Below are 17,328 nucleotides of genomic sequence, written 5' to 3' on the forward strand. Positions count from 1 at the left end.
TCAGGTACGATGGTCGCAAGTAATAATTATCCAATTTTTACTTTCACTTTGTATCTATTTTTAAAAAATATGTATTTTATTTAAAAAAAAAAATTAAAAAAAAAATATTTAAAATAAATAAATATTACACGGGTAAAAAATATAGTCCAAACCAGAAGCAGTACATAAACGTCTGTCACGTGATATACGTCACTTTTCTCAGCGGAGCTCAAGATGGACCGATCACAGTCGTTTGTGATTATTGGATACGGATGTTTTAAAAAAATAATTGTATACAGATTAAAATGGCTACATTACATGTGATTGTCAGGTGGCAATCTGTGCATCAATATGATTTAAAAGATTATTCGTTTCAGTGTACAAACATCTCTAGTGAGACGAAAAACCTCTGGAAATTTGAATGAGGTGCTATTGACTCTCCGTCTTCATGGGCCATCAGGCTCCCCCTGGAGGAAAGGACTTTACGTTCTTTGTTATAGGCTAGTGTCATTAGCCGCCCAAACAGCTCAATGTGTCTTTAAGCCTCCCTCACATCTTCTTTCTTTCAGTTGTGTACTGCACACAAGGAGAGTGTACTGCCATCTACCGTTCACTACAAGTGTATAATGTAAACATCTCATATCATTCACCACTGTCATAAAAAGAAAAATGAAATGAAACAAATTACAGAATCAATAATACATTGTTTGACGGTGATCCTTAAAAAATGTATTGCTTTAACAGTAACTATGAAGATCACTTAACCATTTGGCACATAGGCTACATGTGAATATGCATACTATGCAGACTAGTAAGCAAAAACAGTGTGTGAAAACAATATGCCCGAATCTTCAATGATGCAATGCAACTGACCCATGTGACATGACAATGAAAACATTATGGTAAGGGTAATTTATTCAATGAAGTACACATACATTACAATGGAATACTTAAATGTGTTAATCTCTGACATAGACATAAGTGTACAGTAGACATAAGTGGCATAGATACTATAATAATACATTTTGTGTATAAGTATAGAAAATGATATTTACTCAAAATGTTTAAGTAATAAGTATAAGTTTTAAGTAAAGTAATGGACTACATAAATTGCATAGAGTTTAATGAAGTGATCTGACCTGTAGTGAGATAGAACTATTTAGATTTTACAGTATTTTGAGCTCGGTGTACTATGTTGTACTGCTTTAAATTAATTGACCTATTTGATGGCTAATTTTAACGCTGGGAATATATGTCCAAAATTTAACATCCAAAAAATGACACACTTCACCTTTAAAATCAATTACAAATCTCAATATCATAAGTAGAAAGAAAGAAATTGAGAGTTCACATTGTACTTGATAAAATTCTTAAGAAGCCACTGTATAATAATGTTTTTTTGTTTGTTTGTTTTTTGCATAAACTGACATGCGGCCAATAAAATCACATGATTCAGAGCCTAGGCCAGAATATCCAAGCAAACCCAGGCAGGAACAGTGCTATAAGGACGGAAGAGAACAGATTCACTCCGTTGTTATCCAGGATGGGTTTCCCACATATTCGTTTAACACTTGGTGACTCGTAACTCACAACTTTCCCGATGGATTCATCGTATCCTTGATGGAGAGGGAGAAATGGTCATCATGAATAATTTAAAAGAAATACTTAAAGAAAACTAAGCACAAAGGTCAATCATAATTAAGTTTGTCCAATATGATGAAAGAGCATGTTTTACGTGTTGGCTATGTCACACTGACCTTTTTACCCCCAAATCTTTTTTATTTTAAAACAAAACCAAATATTTTTGTTCATTATCACAAGCAAAGTTAATATAATGCAACAACAGATGGACAGCATTTTTTCCAGATTTGGAGTTAGGAGCATATTCAAAACTGTTATCAACACCTTCATTTTTTTTATTAAAGTGCCCCTATTTTGTTTTGTTTATGGGATATCATCTTTTATGTAGCGTGTAATATAGCTGTTTGTGAATGTAAAAGGTCTGCAAAGTTTCTTAGATCAAAGTGCATGATAAATGCCCTAAACTTCTTGTCTCCCAAAAAAACATCAGTAATTCAAGTCTTACTTCCTGCATGAACCTACTTAGGTTTGTAACAAATTTGCACAATGTGAGCCTATGGTCTTCATTGGCTGCCTGTAAACAACATCTACTTAGACCTGCTCTCAAACACTGTAGTTGTAGGTCTGGAAGTGTTTGGTTCATGTTGTCGACGAGAAGCTGTTTTCTGTGCTGTGACAGCAAATTCACTTTGCATGCACTTCAAAAAGGATGAGGATTCGGGCTCGAATTAATACAATAAAACCAACACCACAGCCAACACCCATTATATGCTACATTAGATGCTCAGTAACTTGGCATGCCCAGTTAGAGTAAAAGGAGGGTAGAAGTTTCTATCGCATAAAAAGTAAATTACCACTCTTAGTATGACTGGTACAGAAAACCTGGAATAATATTATGAGTATTTGATTTTATTTACCTTATAATATTTCTATTGATTTACCTTATTTTGATTTTATAATATTAATCAGCCAGTTTACCTGAATACTGCATGGTTGCACCGAGGAATGAGTCCAGCAAAGATCCAAACAGGCCAGCTATTGCTGCATACAAGATGATAGGCCACTGAGGAACTGTCAGATGCAAATCTTTCACCAACAGGAGCTGCATGAAGAAGTACGCTACACCCACTGTGCCTCCACCCAAAACACTGGCCACTAATCCAACAGGAGTGACTCCGCCATTGGTACCTATAAACCATTTTATTTCAGTGAGGACAAAGGCAATATATATAATATATATATATATATATATATATATATATATATATATATATATATATATATATATATATATATATATATGTGTATATAACTTCAAAGAGGCCATAATCAGGGTTTAAAATGAACACCTGCCAAATGTAGGTGAAAATCCCCCATGGCGGGTAACAGTATACTAGCCAATTTGGAAGCTATGGTTAGTTCTGTCAATTTGCATGCCATCGCTATCAGAACCTCCTCCAACATTAGCAAAACAAAGTTTAACACTACAGTATTCTAGCAAGGAGATATTTTCATGTGAACCCATTCTCACTCCATTCGATAAATGCTCCAGATCCACTTTTGCGTGTCACTATACCCAGCAAAAGTGTCCTCTGGCATCTTTATTTAAACACTGCCAGTAAACCCATGCTTTCAATGAGAAATATTTGCTGTAAACACACTGATGCAAAGGGGCAAAGGGTATGGTCATTGTATCATCGTAAAATATAATATTGTCATTGTGATATTTTGGGGCATGATTATTATTACTAGCATTGTTATGCACCTTGGGAGTGAGAGTAATGTTTTGTTTTTTTTGTTTTTATACGGATGTCAATGAAAAAGTGGATTCAAAGCACTGAGTTCAGTACACTGACTTTTGTGTGGAAACCGCTGATCACAGCTGATGAACTGACAGCCTGTCTACTAATCTTAAACATGTTTACCGTTAAACATTAATTTTGGAGCTACACTACCAGCAAAATTTTGAATAATACAATTTGTTAATGTTTTTTCTGTATTTGAAAGTGTCTTATGCTCACCAAGGTTGTATTTATTTGATTAAAAAAATATAGTGAAAACAGTTATGTTGAGAAATATTACAATTTCAAATAACAGATTTTTATATCATGTTTGTTTCTTGAGGTTATTATACGTAATGAATTTAACTACGGATCTGTGAGACCAAAGGGGGACCGTCACTACGGCCTAAAGTGAGAAAGTGACAAAGATATGGCTGAAGATGACTCATACCAAAAGGGTCTTGAGGAACAGAAGAATCTGCATTATCTGAGCCTTGATGGACAGCAGACATAAGAACTGCAGGTGTTGCATAGATGGTTCTATGCTCATGCTACTTATGACACAAAGAAAGAACAAATAGATTTGCAACGCAACAACTGTTGCTGTTGCATCCTGTGTAGACATGGTTTCAGATTAAAAATAAATGTACAGTGGGCTCCACAAAAATTGCCACCCTTGGTAAATATGAGCAAAACTGACTTAAGTCGTTCCTCTTAGTCTTTCATTCAAAATATTCACAAAAATCTAACCTTTAATTAAAGTCAAATAGAAAAAAAAATCTTATTATAAAATAAATATTTTTTCTGAAATACATGTATTCCACAGTTGTTGGCACCCCTACAAATTCTAATAAGTAAAAATCTAGGTGAATTATATTCCCATTCATATGGTATGTTTTTAAGTTCACCTTAGGATAAGGAACACCTAAGTGATAGGTCATCACTTCCTGTTTCACTGGGCTCTAAATATGTAGTGATATTTTGAAAATACTATGGAAAATACCTGAGAATACAGTAATGATGTGTGACAAAAGGTTGTTGAGCCGCACAAATTATGAAATGGCTATAAGATAATAGTTTAATTGTTGGAATACTCCACTATATTTCCACTATCTGGGCAATAGTTAAGAAGTTTAAATCAAGTGGAGATGGTAACAATCTACCTGGAAGAGGATGTGTGTCTATATTGGCCCCACACAGGAGGATGGATTGAGGAGGATGGATTGAGTCACCAAACAAATTGTAATGAGAACTGCAGATGCTAGTTGGGTCTTGGGGTCAGAAAGTCTCCAAAACTATGATCAGACCTCACCTATATAACCACAACTTGTTTGGGAAGGTTGCAATATAAGAGCCTTTGGTGACATCAAACTGCAATCAAATACAACTACAGTTTGACAGGCGTTACTGGAACTTTCAGTGGGACAGGGGTTTATGTTCAGGTGAGACTTTTGAAAAAACATCAGAGGTGGCTTTGGCATAGACAGAAACGTAATGTAGTGTTAGTCCATGTAGAAAAGTACCTCAGCCCCACTGTGAATTATGGTGGTGGATCTTTAATATTGTGGGGCTCATTTTCTTCCAAAGACCCTGGACAATTTGTTAGGATTCACAGTATCATTAAACGCCATCAAGTATCAGCAGATATTAAATTAACACCTGACTGACCCCATCAGGAAGCTTAAGCCGGGCCGTGGTCGGATCTTCCAGCATGACAATGATCCAAATTCAGATTTTTGTGAATATTTTGAATGAAAGACTAAGAGGAGAAATTGCACACGAAAAAAATAATAATAATAAAATCATAGTGAGTTTTGCTCATATTTATAAAGGGTGCCAATAATTCGCAAAACAGTCCGTTTAGAAATATGAAGAACAAACGAAAACTTTATTCATCAGTCACTCAGGTGCATCATTAAAAATAAACTTCAGCCACGCATTTGTAATGCTCAGATCTTTAAGATGGCTATGCAGAGTTTTTGGAGTGCAGAGTGCTGCATTTGATGCCATTGACCACAACATTCTTTTAAATAGACTCGAAAATTATTTTGGCATTAGTGGAATGCCAATGGCATTAGCACGGTTTAAATCATACTTATCTGACCGTTATCAGTTTGTAGCAGTAAATTAAGAGATGTCTTATCAATCACAAGTTCAGTATGGAGTACCACAAGGTTCAGTATGGAGAACCGTTGCTGTTCACTCTGTACATGCTACCCTTTGGGAGATATCATTTGGAAGCATGGCATTAGTTTTCACTGTTATGCTGATGATACTCAGCTCTATATAAAGATATCAGAGCTACTATAAAACCATCTTCTGAGGTTTTATCCTGTGGTTTATCTCCCTCGTGCTCTTGGGATAACTTTTCACCCATCACTCTAGAGCAGGGGTGGGGAACGTTGGTCCAGGAGGGCCATTGTCCTGCAGAGTTTAGCTCCAACCCCTAAAAAAACTCACCTGATTGTAGTCTTAGTGATCCTGAAGACATTGATTAGCTTGTTCAGGTGTGTTTGATTAGGGTTGGAACTAAACTCTGCAGGAGAGTGGCCCTCCAGGACCAACGTTCCCCACCCCTGCTCTAGAGGATATAAAGGGTTTACTAAAAAAAAAAATAATAAAAAAAACAAAAAAAAAACATCTTCAAGCCCTCTAGATGTTTTGCTGACTTCATTGCTTTTAAATGTGTTTGATTTAGTTGGACCGTACAGTACAGGTCAAAAGTTTGGAAACATTATGATTTTTTTATATTTTTGAAAGAAGTCTCTAATGCTTATCAAGGCTGCGTTTATTTGATCAAAAATACAGAAAAAAAACAGTAATATTGTGAAATATTATTACAACTTAAAATAATAGTTTTCTATTTGAATATACTTTAAAAAATAATTTATTCCTGTGATGCAAAGCTGAATTTTCAGCATCATTACTCCAGTCTTCAGTGTCACATGTGACATCTATCACATGATCCTTTAGAAATCATTCTAATATTCTGATTTATTATGAGTGTTGGAAACAGTCAGTTCTGCTGCCTAATATATTTGATGAATAAAAGGTTAAAAAGAACTGCATTTATTCAAAATAAAAAAATAATTTCTAATAATATAAATCTTCTTTACTATCACTTTTTATCAGTTTAACACATCCTTGCTGAATAAAAGTATTGATTTATTTTAAAAAAAGAAAGAAAAAAATTACTGACCCCAAATTACTGACCAGTAGTGTATATTGTTGTTACAAAATATTTCTATTTTTAAAAAAATTGCTTCTTTTTTATTTTTATTTTTTTACTTTTTATTCATCAAAGTATCCTAAAAAAGTATCACAGGTTATGAAAAAATATTAAGCAGCAGAACTGTTTCCAACTTTGATAATGAATCATCATATTAGAATGATTTCTAAAGGATCATGTGATAAGACTGGAGTAATGATCCTGAAAATTCAGCTTTGCATCACAGAAATAAATGATCATTTAAGTATAATAAATTGAAAACCAATTATTTTAAATTGTAATAATATATCACAATATTACATTTTTTTCTGTATTTTTGATCAAATAAATGCAGGCTTGATGAGCAGAAGAAACTTCTTTCAAAAACATTAAAAATAGTAATGTTTCCAAACTTTTGACCTGTACTGTATGTTGTTAAACTGATCAACCTTTCCCTTTTAACTGGTTCTGTGCCCAGCTTTTTTAAACAAGCAGTTGTCAGCCCCATATTGAAGAAGCCCAAATTGGATTCTTTTGAACCAAATAACTACAAGCCTATCAAAACTGCCTTTTTTATTTAAAATCCTGGAGAGAGTGGTGACGGGGTTCCATTTCTTAATGGAAAAAAGTTTTCACAAATGCCATTCAGCTGAGACTGCGCTTCTAAAAGTATCAAGTGACATTTTGATGGCTGCAGACTCAGGACATTTCACTGTTTTGATTTTAATTGATTTATCATCTGCATTTGATACATTGGACCATAATGTACTGATAAATCGGTTACAAAATGAAATGGGGTTCTCTGGGTCTGTTCTTAAATGGTTCTCCTCTTATCTGAGTGACAGATCATTCTGTGTTTGTTAACAGCATTCTGTCTGAAATGTCCCCTCTGTCTGAAATGTCCCCTCTGTCATGTGGAGTTCCTCAGGGCTCGGTTTTAGGTCCTATTTTGTTTTTATTGTATATTAGCCCTCTTGGTGAAATAATTAGTCATTTTAAAAGTGTCTTATCACTTTTATGCTGACGACTTTCAATTGTACTGTTCATTCAAAGAGTCGGAGTTAATTAAGTTAACTGAATTATTAGAATCTCGTTTAGATTATTGTAATTCTCTTTTTACTTGTTTTAACAAATCTTCTCTGAGTCGTCTTCCAAATGGTGCAAAACGCTGCAGCCAGGCCCAACAGAAGGGCACACATTACACACGGTTTTATCCACACTCCATTGGCTTCCAGTCAAACATAGAATTGATTATAAAGTTTTAGCTTTGACTTTTAGAGCAGTACATGGACAGGCCCCCCAGTACATCACAGACCTTTTGACCCCTTATTCCTCCTCCAGCACTCTCCGGTCCTCAGGCCAAAAACTCCTGATGGTCCCCAAAACCTGTTTTGACGAAACCCTGACGAAACTTACCAATTCACAAAATTAACAGAATGCATAGCTGATATAAAAAACTGGATGACTAGTAATTTCCTACTACTTAATTCTGAAAAAACAGAGATTCTAATTATTGGACAAAAAACTTCCTCACGTAATAATCTAGAATACTGTCTAACACTTGATGGCTGCTCTGTCAAGTCTTCGTCGTCGGTTAGGAACCTGGTTGTGCTCTTTGATACCAATCTTTCATTTGAAAGTCACATTTCTAGTATCTGTAAAACCGCATTCTTCCATCTTAAAAATATCTAAATTACGACATATGCTTTCAATGATGAATGCGGAACAGTTAGTTCATGCGTTCATGACCTCAAGGCTAGATTATTGTAATGCTCTTTTGGGTGGTTGTCCTGCACGCATAATAAACAAACTACAGCTGGTCCAGACCAGAACCAGGAAGTATGACCATATTAGCCAAGTTCTGCATTGGCTCAACACTGCATTGGCTCCCTATTAAACATCTTATACATTTTTAAATATTGCTGATTACTTAGAAAGCACTAAATGGTTTAGCCTCCCAAGTACTTGAGCGAGCTCTTAACGCATTATAGTCCTTCACGTCTATTGCGATCTCAAAATTCCGGCCAGTTGATAATACCTAGAATATCAAAAATGACTGCTGGCGGTAGATCCTTTTCCTGTTTAGCACCAAAACTTTGGAACAGTCTTCCTAACATTGTCCGGGAAGCAGACACACTGTCAGTTTAAATCTAGACTAAAACATCTCTTTGACCTAGTTTACACATAACACATTATCAATTTTTATAACTCAATGTTAGGCTGCATAGATTAGGTCAGCCGGAACCGGGAACACTTCCCATAAATCCTGATGTACTCGTTACATCATAAGAAGAATGGTGTCTATGCTAATTTCAGTCTCTCTGTTTATCCCGAGGTTTACCGCAGTCCGCCAGATTCAAGCCATATCCAGATCTGATGTTGCGCCTGGACACGACGACAACGCAGTCCTAAAGTGTCAACTAGTCTCTCCCCTGTGAAGGCCATTACCATGATATATTTTGGGGTAAATAAGACTTTAAGAAATGAATACTTGATTCTTGGATGGATAAAAAGTGACTATAAAGACATTTACAATGTTATAAAAAATGCAGTTCTTTTGAACTTTCTATTCATCAAAGAATCCTGAAAAAAAAAATGTATCACAGCTTCCACAAAAATATTAAGCAGCATTTTCAACATTGATAATAATAAGAAACATTTTTAATAATTGTGCATCAATTATTATTGGGCAACTGAGCACCAAATAAACTGAAGGATTATGTGACATTGAAAACTGGAGTAATAGCTGCTGAAAATTCAGCTTTGCCATCACAGGAATAAATTACATTTTAAAATATAACAATAAAACTGTAAAACAATACAATTATATTACTGTATTTTAAAATTTCTATTTTTCCTGTATTTATTACATTTACTATATTACTCTGTTTACTGTATTTTGCCTTGGTGAGCATAAGGTACATTTTTTTCATAAACAAAAATACTTTGACAGGTAGTGTACAGTAGTGGCCAAAGTGATGTCCAGAGGGAATATTTATTTGATTAAATCCGATTAATGATCGATTAAATGTTCAAAATGTAGGAAAAATATTTTATATTTTTCAAATATTTTAAATGTAAAGGAAAAACAAGGTGATTTACCTAACAAAATGATTTGGCAACAAAGGTAAAAACAAAAGCTACAGGCTTTATTTTACTATGCAAAAAAATAAATAAAAAAATCATAGAAAAAAATAGCTCACAGGAAAAAGCATTGAACACAAAATGTTCTTTTTTTGTTATGAATTTTTCTCTTGTTTTTGCATGGGTTCTTTTTTTTCTTTTTTTTATGACAGCCTAGCAAAAAAAATTGTGTCTGCACAATTTAGCATGTTTCATTGTGTTATCACAAATAAAACAATTGACTAAGCACAACTAAGCAAAATACTTACAAAATCTTTAACAGTACTTAAATAATATTTAAATAAAGGGTGAAGATGTCAATTTTTCTAGGCCGGACAACACTTTTGGCGAAACATTCCGTTTATGGTACTACTATTTAATTTTTATGGTATCGACAAGGCAGTCATAAAACAAAGCAATTCAATCATTCAGAATCAGATTTATAATAAATATTTTTAAATCTAAGATGTCATTTTATTTCTGATATTTCTGTGTTGGCTAGTAGAAGTTCTGAAAGGCAGGTAACTTAATTTTGTAGCCAATTTGACTGGTGAATTAAAAAGTTCATTTTAAGCCCTGGACCATAATTATTGTCTGTGGCCATTTACAGCATCTGAGGCATCAGTTTGTGTTTTATATAAACATAAACTGATTCCACATATTCTGCTAATTTCCACAATTTCATTTTTGTGCTTTTTACCTGGTGGGACATCTCTCCATGAGGTGATGAGCCTGGGCGTGCTCTTACTAAGAACAGGACCCACCTCAGAAGCCCAGGTGTCCCCTGTGCTGCAAGCCAGGGCTCCTAATAGGGATAAGCACATCCATGAAGCAGAATATTGCTTCACAAAATCCACAGGTATTTCTCCAGGACCAGCTTCGATCATATATAGCAGGGCTAATTCTGTAGGAACTCCACCATTACAGAAAACTTGCAACCAGTTCCTCTGGCCACCTGCAGAGATTAGAGAAGTCAACATCTGTCATAATTTCAGTGGTGGTTTTAGAAAGGTTGGGTTAGACAGCACTGGAATGATGTGTCTATAAACAAGAACTAAAAAGCTTAATCATTTTTTTAAGGATGTTTTGGATTTTTGAGGTCGAAAATGAGAGCCATATGGCTCAGACCAAATTAGATTTTCGGAACACAACCTGAAATGTATCTCATGATATCACCAGAGCTGATAGAAACAACTAAGCCTCTGCAGAATTCAGAAACGGTGAAGAGAATTATGAGGGCCAAGCAGAGCAGAGCAGTTTAAACCTTAATCCATTCGATAGGACATACTGTATAAACACTTGACCGGATTAAAAAAGTCTGCACATGTCCAATAATGTAGAAATGGCGTAATAAAGTATGACACACAGAACGAGCTGTTGATGAACATAGTGTAATAAATGACTGTTGTGACGTTCTAAAATTCTGCTTCCACTTATCGTCTGTGAAGTGGAGCAGGAAAAAATCCTAGCAGTGCTTTCTTCAGACTTTCATCCACAGACGCCTTGTTAAGGACGTGGGATGGGACATTTGTACTGGTTGACTAATTGTATGTCATTGCAACAACATATGAAGTATGACAATGATAATCTCAGTTAACGTTAGGCTATTATCTGCCAAAATGCAGATTCGTCATGCAACAACTTCTTAGGCAAATGAGATTGGGGGAGGCATTAGGAAGTTTGATTTGATTTATTAATTTATTTAACATGTTTTAAAATAGCTACATTATATGCATATATACTGTTGAAAATATTAATAAAAAAAATATTAAGTAAAATCTTTCAGTCAATAGCTACGCCCATGAAATAAATGTATCAGATAATGTAACATTTTGGAGTTTTAGCAATTGTTTAAGGCCATTTCACAATTTCAATCATCATACAATAACCAGCACCCCCCACTTTTCAGGACAGAAAATACGGAAATCCGTATAAATACGGAATCACATCCCTGCCTTATGTTAAAAAATAATGTGAATTGCACACAAAGTATTTAAATACAACTAATGTCTTTGGGCTTATTGAATGACGTTTTATGCACTCATTCAGTGAGTTAAACACAAGACAAACAACTAAATTAGAGATTTCTTCTGCTATTAGAGCAACTTACCTTCTTTGTAATCGGAGTCAATTTGTTTTTTGATGTTCCCCTTCCATTTGGTTAGTTTGGTGGATGTGACGAAAAAGGTGAACAAAGCTGCAAAAAAGCTCATGTTGGCCATAGTAAGAACAAAGCCAACCAGCATCGCTGTAAAGAGGAGGAAAATTTGTTTATTTGCAATTTATTAATCTAGTCACATCATCAACAGTACAGTAAAGTCCATTGGCAGCAACATCAAGATGATCCAACTTTAATATTATATAAAATTACACAAGTCAAATTCTTGTGATGTGTCTACATGTGTATCTGAATGCATACTGAAGAAAAACTGACTTTAGGACTCAGCGGAAACAGCTCATTTGCTCCATATAGAGCTATAAGGCCATCTAGTGGCTAGAGTCATGAAATATCATGTTGTATAATTTTTTTTCCAAAAGAGGTCAGCAAAGACAAAAAATGTAAGATACTTTGAGCTGAATTAAAAGGTTTAGCCATGAAATTGTGATTCATTGATTAAATCTAGTAATTTAAAGGTAAATAAAAAAAATAAAAAATTGCATTAAAAAAATAGAAAAATATTATCAAAATGAAATAATAAGCTTTCTGGACAAAAAAATGAGGCATCATCTCGATTGGCAAATCATTTGCCTCAAAGTTGATGGATTACAAATTTTTAGCCCTGAAATACTTTCTCCCTCAGTTGAGAGGCTGTCATGTCCTAGTTGGGGGACAGCACAGAGGCAGTCTCTTACATAAATCACCAGGGAGGTCTGCGCTCACGCAATCTGAACAGAATAGCGAGGCAGATTTTTCGCTGGGCCTAGGAGAAGTTCATTCCAGTTCATTCCAGGGCATCTGAATGTGGGAGTGGATTTACTGTCCAGGCAGTAATTACAGATGGGGGATTGGAAATTCCACCCAGAAGTAGTGAAACAGATCTGGACCAGATTTTATGAAGCGGAGGTGGACCTCTTCGCCTCTTATCATACTGTCCCCTCTACTTCTCTCTGAGTCACCCAGCCCCACTGGGTCTGGACGCGATGGCGCACACATGGCCCAAAATGCGCCTGTATGCGTTTCCTCCAGTTTCTCTGCTCCCAGGAGTTCTAGCCAGAGTTCGCCAACAAGTGTCTTGCCTCTTACTGATAGCGCCACGTTGGCCGAACAGAGTATGGTTCTCGGAGATAATATCTCTCCTCGACGGCTCGCCATGGGCGATTCCGGAAAGGAGTGACCTTCTGTCTCAGGCAGAGGGCACAATATTCCATCCCAGGCCTGACCTATCGAACCTTCATGTTTGGCATATTATGTACAAATAGAGTAGTAATATGTTCCCTTGAAGTACTACTATGAAACTAAATAAGGTACAAAGATGTCCATACTGCCCCAGTAAAATGCTGGGCAAGGATTTACGCACTAATTTTTAGCAAAAACGTAAAGTTGCTTGTTATGACACCACCTTCTGGATGAATTTGGTACACACTCTCATTTACACACAATGTGAGAATATTTCCATTATTGTAACAGTAGCCCATTCAGTTGATATCGGGTAAAATTTGAGGGTAGAAAAAGAATAATTAGCAAAACAGTGCAAATACACCAAGGCTCAGCACCTTTGGTGCTTGGACCCCTAATTACAATAATGTTTCAGCGCTTCACGCATGAATTCCAAATAACAGGAAACCACTTTGCATTCACAATGCATGTTTAAGCCTTGTATTCTGCATTGATGCAGACACACAGCAGGACCTCAATTCATTTGTTATTTCACATACTGCTGACACAAAGAAATAATGATTCCATGCCATTTCTATATTTGGAATATATGTTTAGAATCTGCACAATGATTGTGGTTATCCTAAATAATCATAATTTGATCAAACAATCATGATCAGGCGATTATGTAACAATCATGACAGGCCTACAGTACTACTTCCTCAAAGCCAAAGATTAAGAACAGATGGACTCTACTATGGACATTTCCTGCTGAATGTGGATTTGACTGAAAAGAAAGGAAAGATAACATTAAAATATACTAACATAATAAACATGGGCTGACAATAATAATGCTGAGGACTAACTTCCTTTCATTAGATACATTTATTTCAGAAATCCAAGCATGAATGTAAAGTAGCTTGGAGTGGATCTTTACACAGTGTGTAACATTTTTGGAGGTGTAACATTACAACTGATTAATACTAACTTTAGTAGTGAAGTAGTGAAAGTAGTGGCACTGCATATATTTAAAAAATAAAATACATAAAAAAAGTATAAAATACACCTTAGCTTTCTTTGGCACATTCATGAGAGAATGAATTTGAATGATTCAATGTTTTGAGCCAGATCTTTTCAGTGAATCAGCTGCCCCAATCATGTCACAGTTAAAACTGCAATCTGGAATGTTTCTAAATATTTGAAATATGACATTTTGGCCAAATAATGTGGCCTTGAGTCAAGAATATTAGTTTTTTTATATTTTAGAATTTGTTCTTATAATAATATAATACGTAACATAATTACTATATAGTAAGTTGTCTTTTAAAGGTTCAGTTAAAAAAGCTGCTTTGGCACTTAGTGACGCCAGGGAGGATAACAACAGAGTCAAAATCTCAAAAGACTTTTGGGAAGAGGGAGTGAAACTAGGTTACATTATTTGAAAGTTAACAACTTAACAAAACTTACTCTTCATTATACCCTTATGTGATCAATGCAGGAGCTCAGAAGGAACTCATGCTCACATATTCATGTGGTATTCACACGCTTTTGAAAAGGATATCGGTCCTGATGTTGAATTATTTCTGTTTAGACGATCTGATCTTTTATTAGCATTGCTGCATTTTCAACAGTTGTCTTTTACGTTTCGTGTGGTGGTGGCTGAGGGTAACTCTTGATCCAGTGCTTCTAAAAATGTTTACAGGTATCATCCTCATGTTTCTTATGAAGATGGATTGTGCATTTGTCATTTTGTCTTAAATTTACCTTCAAGGATTTAAGTGGCTAAAGCATTTTTGCCTAGGACAATTCTGTTAAGGGTGTATAATTAATATCTTGGTGTGTGTTGCGATAGGATGGGTTAGTTTAGATCAGGGTTCACCAATCTCGGTCCTGGAGGGCCGCTGTCCTGCAGAGTTTAGCTCCAACCCCAATTAAACACACCTGAACCAGCTAATCAAGGTCTCACTAGGCATACTAGAAACTTTCAAACAGGTGTGTTGGAGCTGGTTGGAGCTAAACTCTGCAGGGACAGCGGCCCTCCAGGACCGAGATTGGTGAACCCTGGTTTAGATTGTTTAGGGTTTTTGTGTGTGTGTGTGTTTTTTGTGTTCTTTTTGTACATATGTGAAATTCCAAGCGTGTCTGTTTTATGGGTTGTATAAAAAAATTGTTAGAAATGTCTGGGAGGGTTTTTTTTTAAAGAAAGAGCTGCTTTGGGACATATTCTAGTGGACTATCTCTTTACAATCTGTAACGAGTGTTGAAACATTAAAATGTGTCATTACAATGAACCCATAAAGCCATTTGAACTTTAAAATATATTCCTCACCTCCTATGGCACCACCATGATCAAGACTCCTACGTTTAAAGGCTCGAAATGTGATGAAAAGAGGGACCAGCACTGAGAACAGCCACCGCCATGGTGAGACTGGCTGCAGAGTACCTGTAAAACAGCATTTTATATACATTGAATTGTAAATGAAAAGTCAGAATCCTCTGACTTAAACATTACTTTTCGAAATTTAGTTAACTATCACGACATTTCTAGGCCTGGAAATGACACTTTTTATATTCCCTAATATTTCCAGGAAAGTGGGACCCCTGCTGTTTACGCAGCAGACAATTTCAATTTGCTTTCAAATCCAATCATTTAATGACAAAAAGCACACTTATTTGCAAATGCTTAAAATAAATTTTGAACTTAACTTTGCACTTTGTTGAAATGCACACTGTAATCATTACGTTTTAACAACATCTTTTCATTGTCATACTGTTGTCACACTTTGTTGTCAATTGTCACAATAAATTTTACTCCAGTTTTCAAATTATTGAAAGTGTCCCTGTATTTGCAAAGTAACACACATGAATTAATGATAAACAGCCAAATTGTTCTGTGATGGAAAATTGGCTAAGTCTGATTGCTGCAAAAGCTTCAAAAATCCCAAGCATAAGGACACACTATCCTGTGTGTAGATGGTGGAAAGAATGATGTATAAATGTCCATTTTTACCAATTTAAGTCACAATTTCTAGTGAGAAATAAGAATTGTAATTTCGAAAGGTGCCCTTGACTATCCATAAAGTTAAATTATATATTAAGTTGAATTCATTTTTAGATTACTAGTTGTGATGCTAAGGTGTCTGAAACCAGTTTCCATAGGAGGTCCTTTTATACACTGACAGACTGGGCAACAAGGCTGGTTTCACACACAGCCCTTATGGATTCAGATATGACTAAGTAACTCCAAAGCATGAGAAAGTGAGCTCTCACCATAGTAAGTGCTGGCAGTTATAGACAGGACCCAGAACGATAATGAAATTGCCAGTGTGAAACACAACACGATCATATACGTCATCATCTTGATGTAATCTTTGATGAATATACCATCCTCAAATTGAATGTTCATTGAGGAGCGCACAGCTATGGAGAAAATCAAACAGAATAGAGTGAAATGTCAACCAAATGTTGCTTATTATTTTCTCAGGATAAAAAAATTATCATGTTAAAATTGATTGGTAATCCTAATGCTACCTTCCCTTTCAAAAATCTGTCATGCTAATTTTCTGTACAACTACAGCTCCTCTGTGACAGTATATCCTGTAGCTAGTTTGTCAAAATATTATGATTATTATTATTGTTATTATTAAATATCACAGTCAATATCATCCAAAATAAGAACTGTAGAAAACTGACAGATATTTTGAGAATATCTGAGATTTTATAATATAATATGGGACTTAATATCTTATAATTATTATGATATAATTTATTATAAGTTTATTGTTTTAAATATACCAGTAGTAACTATGATGAGTTAGACATTATGATTGTAACGTTAGAGAATTTTTGTAAGGTTGTGTACTAGCTTCTAACAACATGCTTTACCACTAACATGAATATTATAAACTATAACCAACAACACCTGAAATAATCCTGCCACAAATACTTGTTCCCCACTTGCTCCATGTTTCCTGAAGTACAGCCACGTTTGGAAGTTTGTAATAGTAATGAGCATAGCAGAGAGCAAAGGTCCATTCGCTGTGAAAGTGTGAACTAGTAACGTTAGACTGATTTCCAGTCAACTCAAGCAAACAGCGAAATCTGACCTATCAGGATAAAGTACACATATACAAAGATGACGCACAGCGATTGGCGGAGGGCAAAGCTGGGCTTTACCTTGATTGGTGAAAATCTGTTGCTCCATGTCAGTAATTGGATAGCAAGCCGTCTATCAAGCGGGGATCTGATCTTCTTCTTCTTTTGCTTTTATAGGGCTTCGCAAACGTCACTAGAGCACCTGCTTATGTACTGTGGCGAGACCAAAGAAACTCTGTGGATTT

General features: G+C 35.4%; 1 protein-coding gene across 1 annotated transcript; it reads right to left on the reverse strand.

The window, feature by feature from the left end:
• Positions 1-872: 872 nt before the first annotated feature.
• tmem19 (transmembrane protein 19) lies at positions 873-17,080 on the reverse strand. Its single transcript, XM_084110665.1, has 7 exons — positions 16,911-17,080; positions 16,259-16,408; positions 15,318-15,431; positions 11,783-11,920; positions 10,373-10,627; positions 2,539-2,748; positions 873-1,595 (listed from the first exon to the last, which is right to left on the reverse strand). Exons 2-7 carry the CDS (start codon positions 16,392-16,394, stop codon positions 1,432-1,434), a joined length of 1,017 nt encoding a protein of 338 aa, XP_083966791.1. The 5' UTR covers positions 16,395-16,408; positions 16,911-17,080; the 3' UTR covers positions 873-1,431.
• Between the last annotated feature and the right edge of the window lie 248 nt (positions 17,081-17,328).

Source organism: Abramis brama, assembly GCF_963993115.1.
Source record: "Abramis brama genome assembly, chromosome: 4".
Classification (NCBI taxonomy): domain Eukaryota; kingdom Metazoa; phylum Chordata; class Actinopteri; order Cypriniformes; family Leuciscidae; genus Abramis; species Abramis brama.

Excerpts from the sequence above, each read along its gene's own strand:
- tmem19 (XM_084110665.1), bottom strand. The coding sequence starts at position 16,394 with ATGAACATTCAATTTGAGGATGGTATATTCATCAAAGATTACATCAAG. Across the intron at positions 15,432-16,258 it reads AACTGCCAGCACTTACTATG|GTACTCTGCAGCCAGTCTCA; the intron begins GTGAGAGCTCAC and ends GCTGTTTTACAG. Across the intron at positions 2,749-10,372 it reads ATGGAGAGATGTCCCACCAG|GTACCAATGGCGGAGTCACT; the intron begins GTAAAAAGCACA and ends AATGGTTTATAG.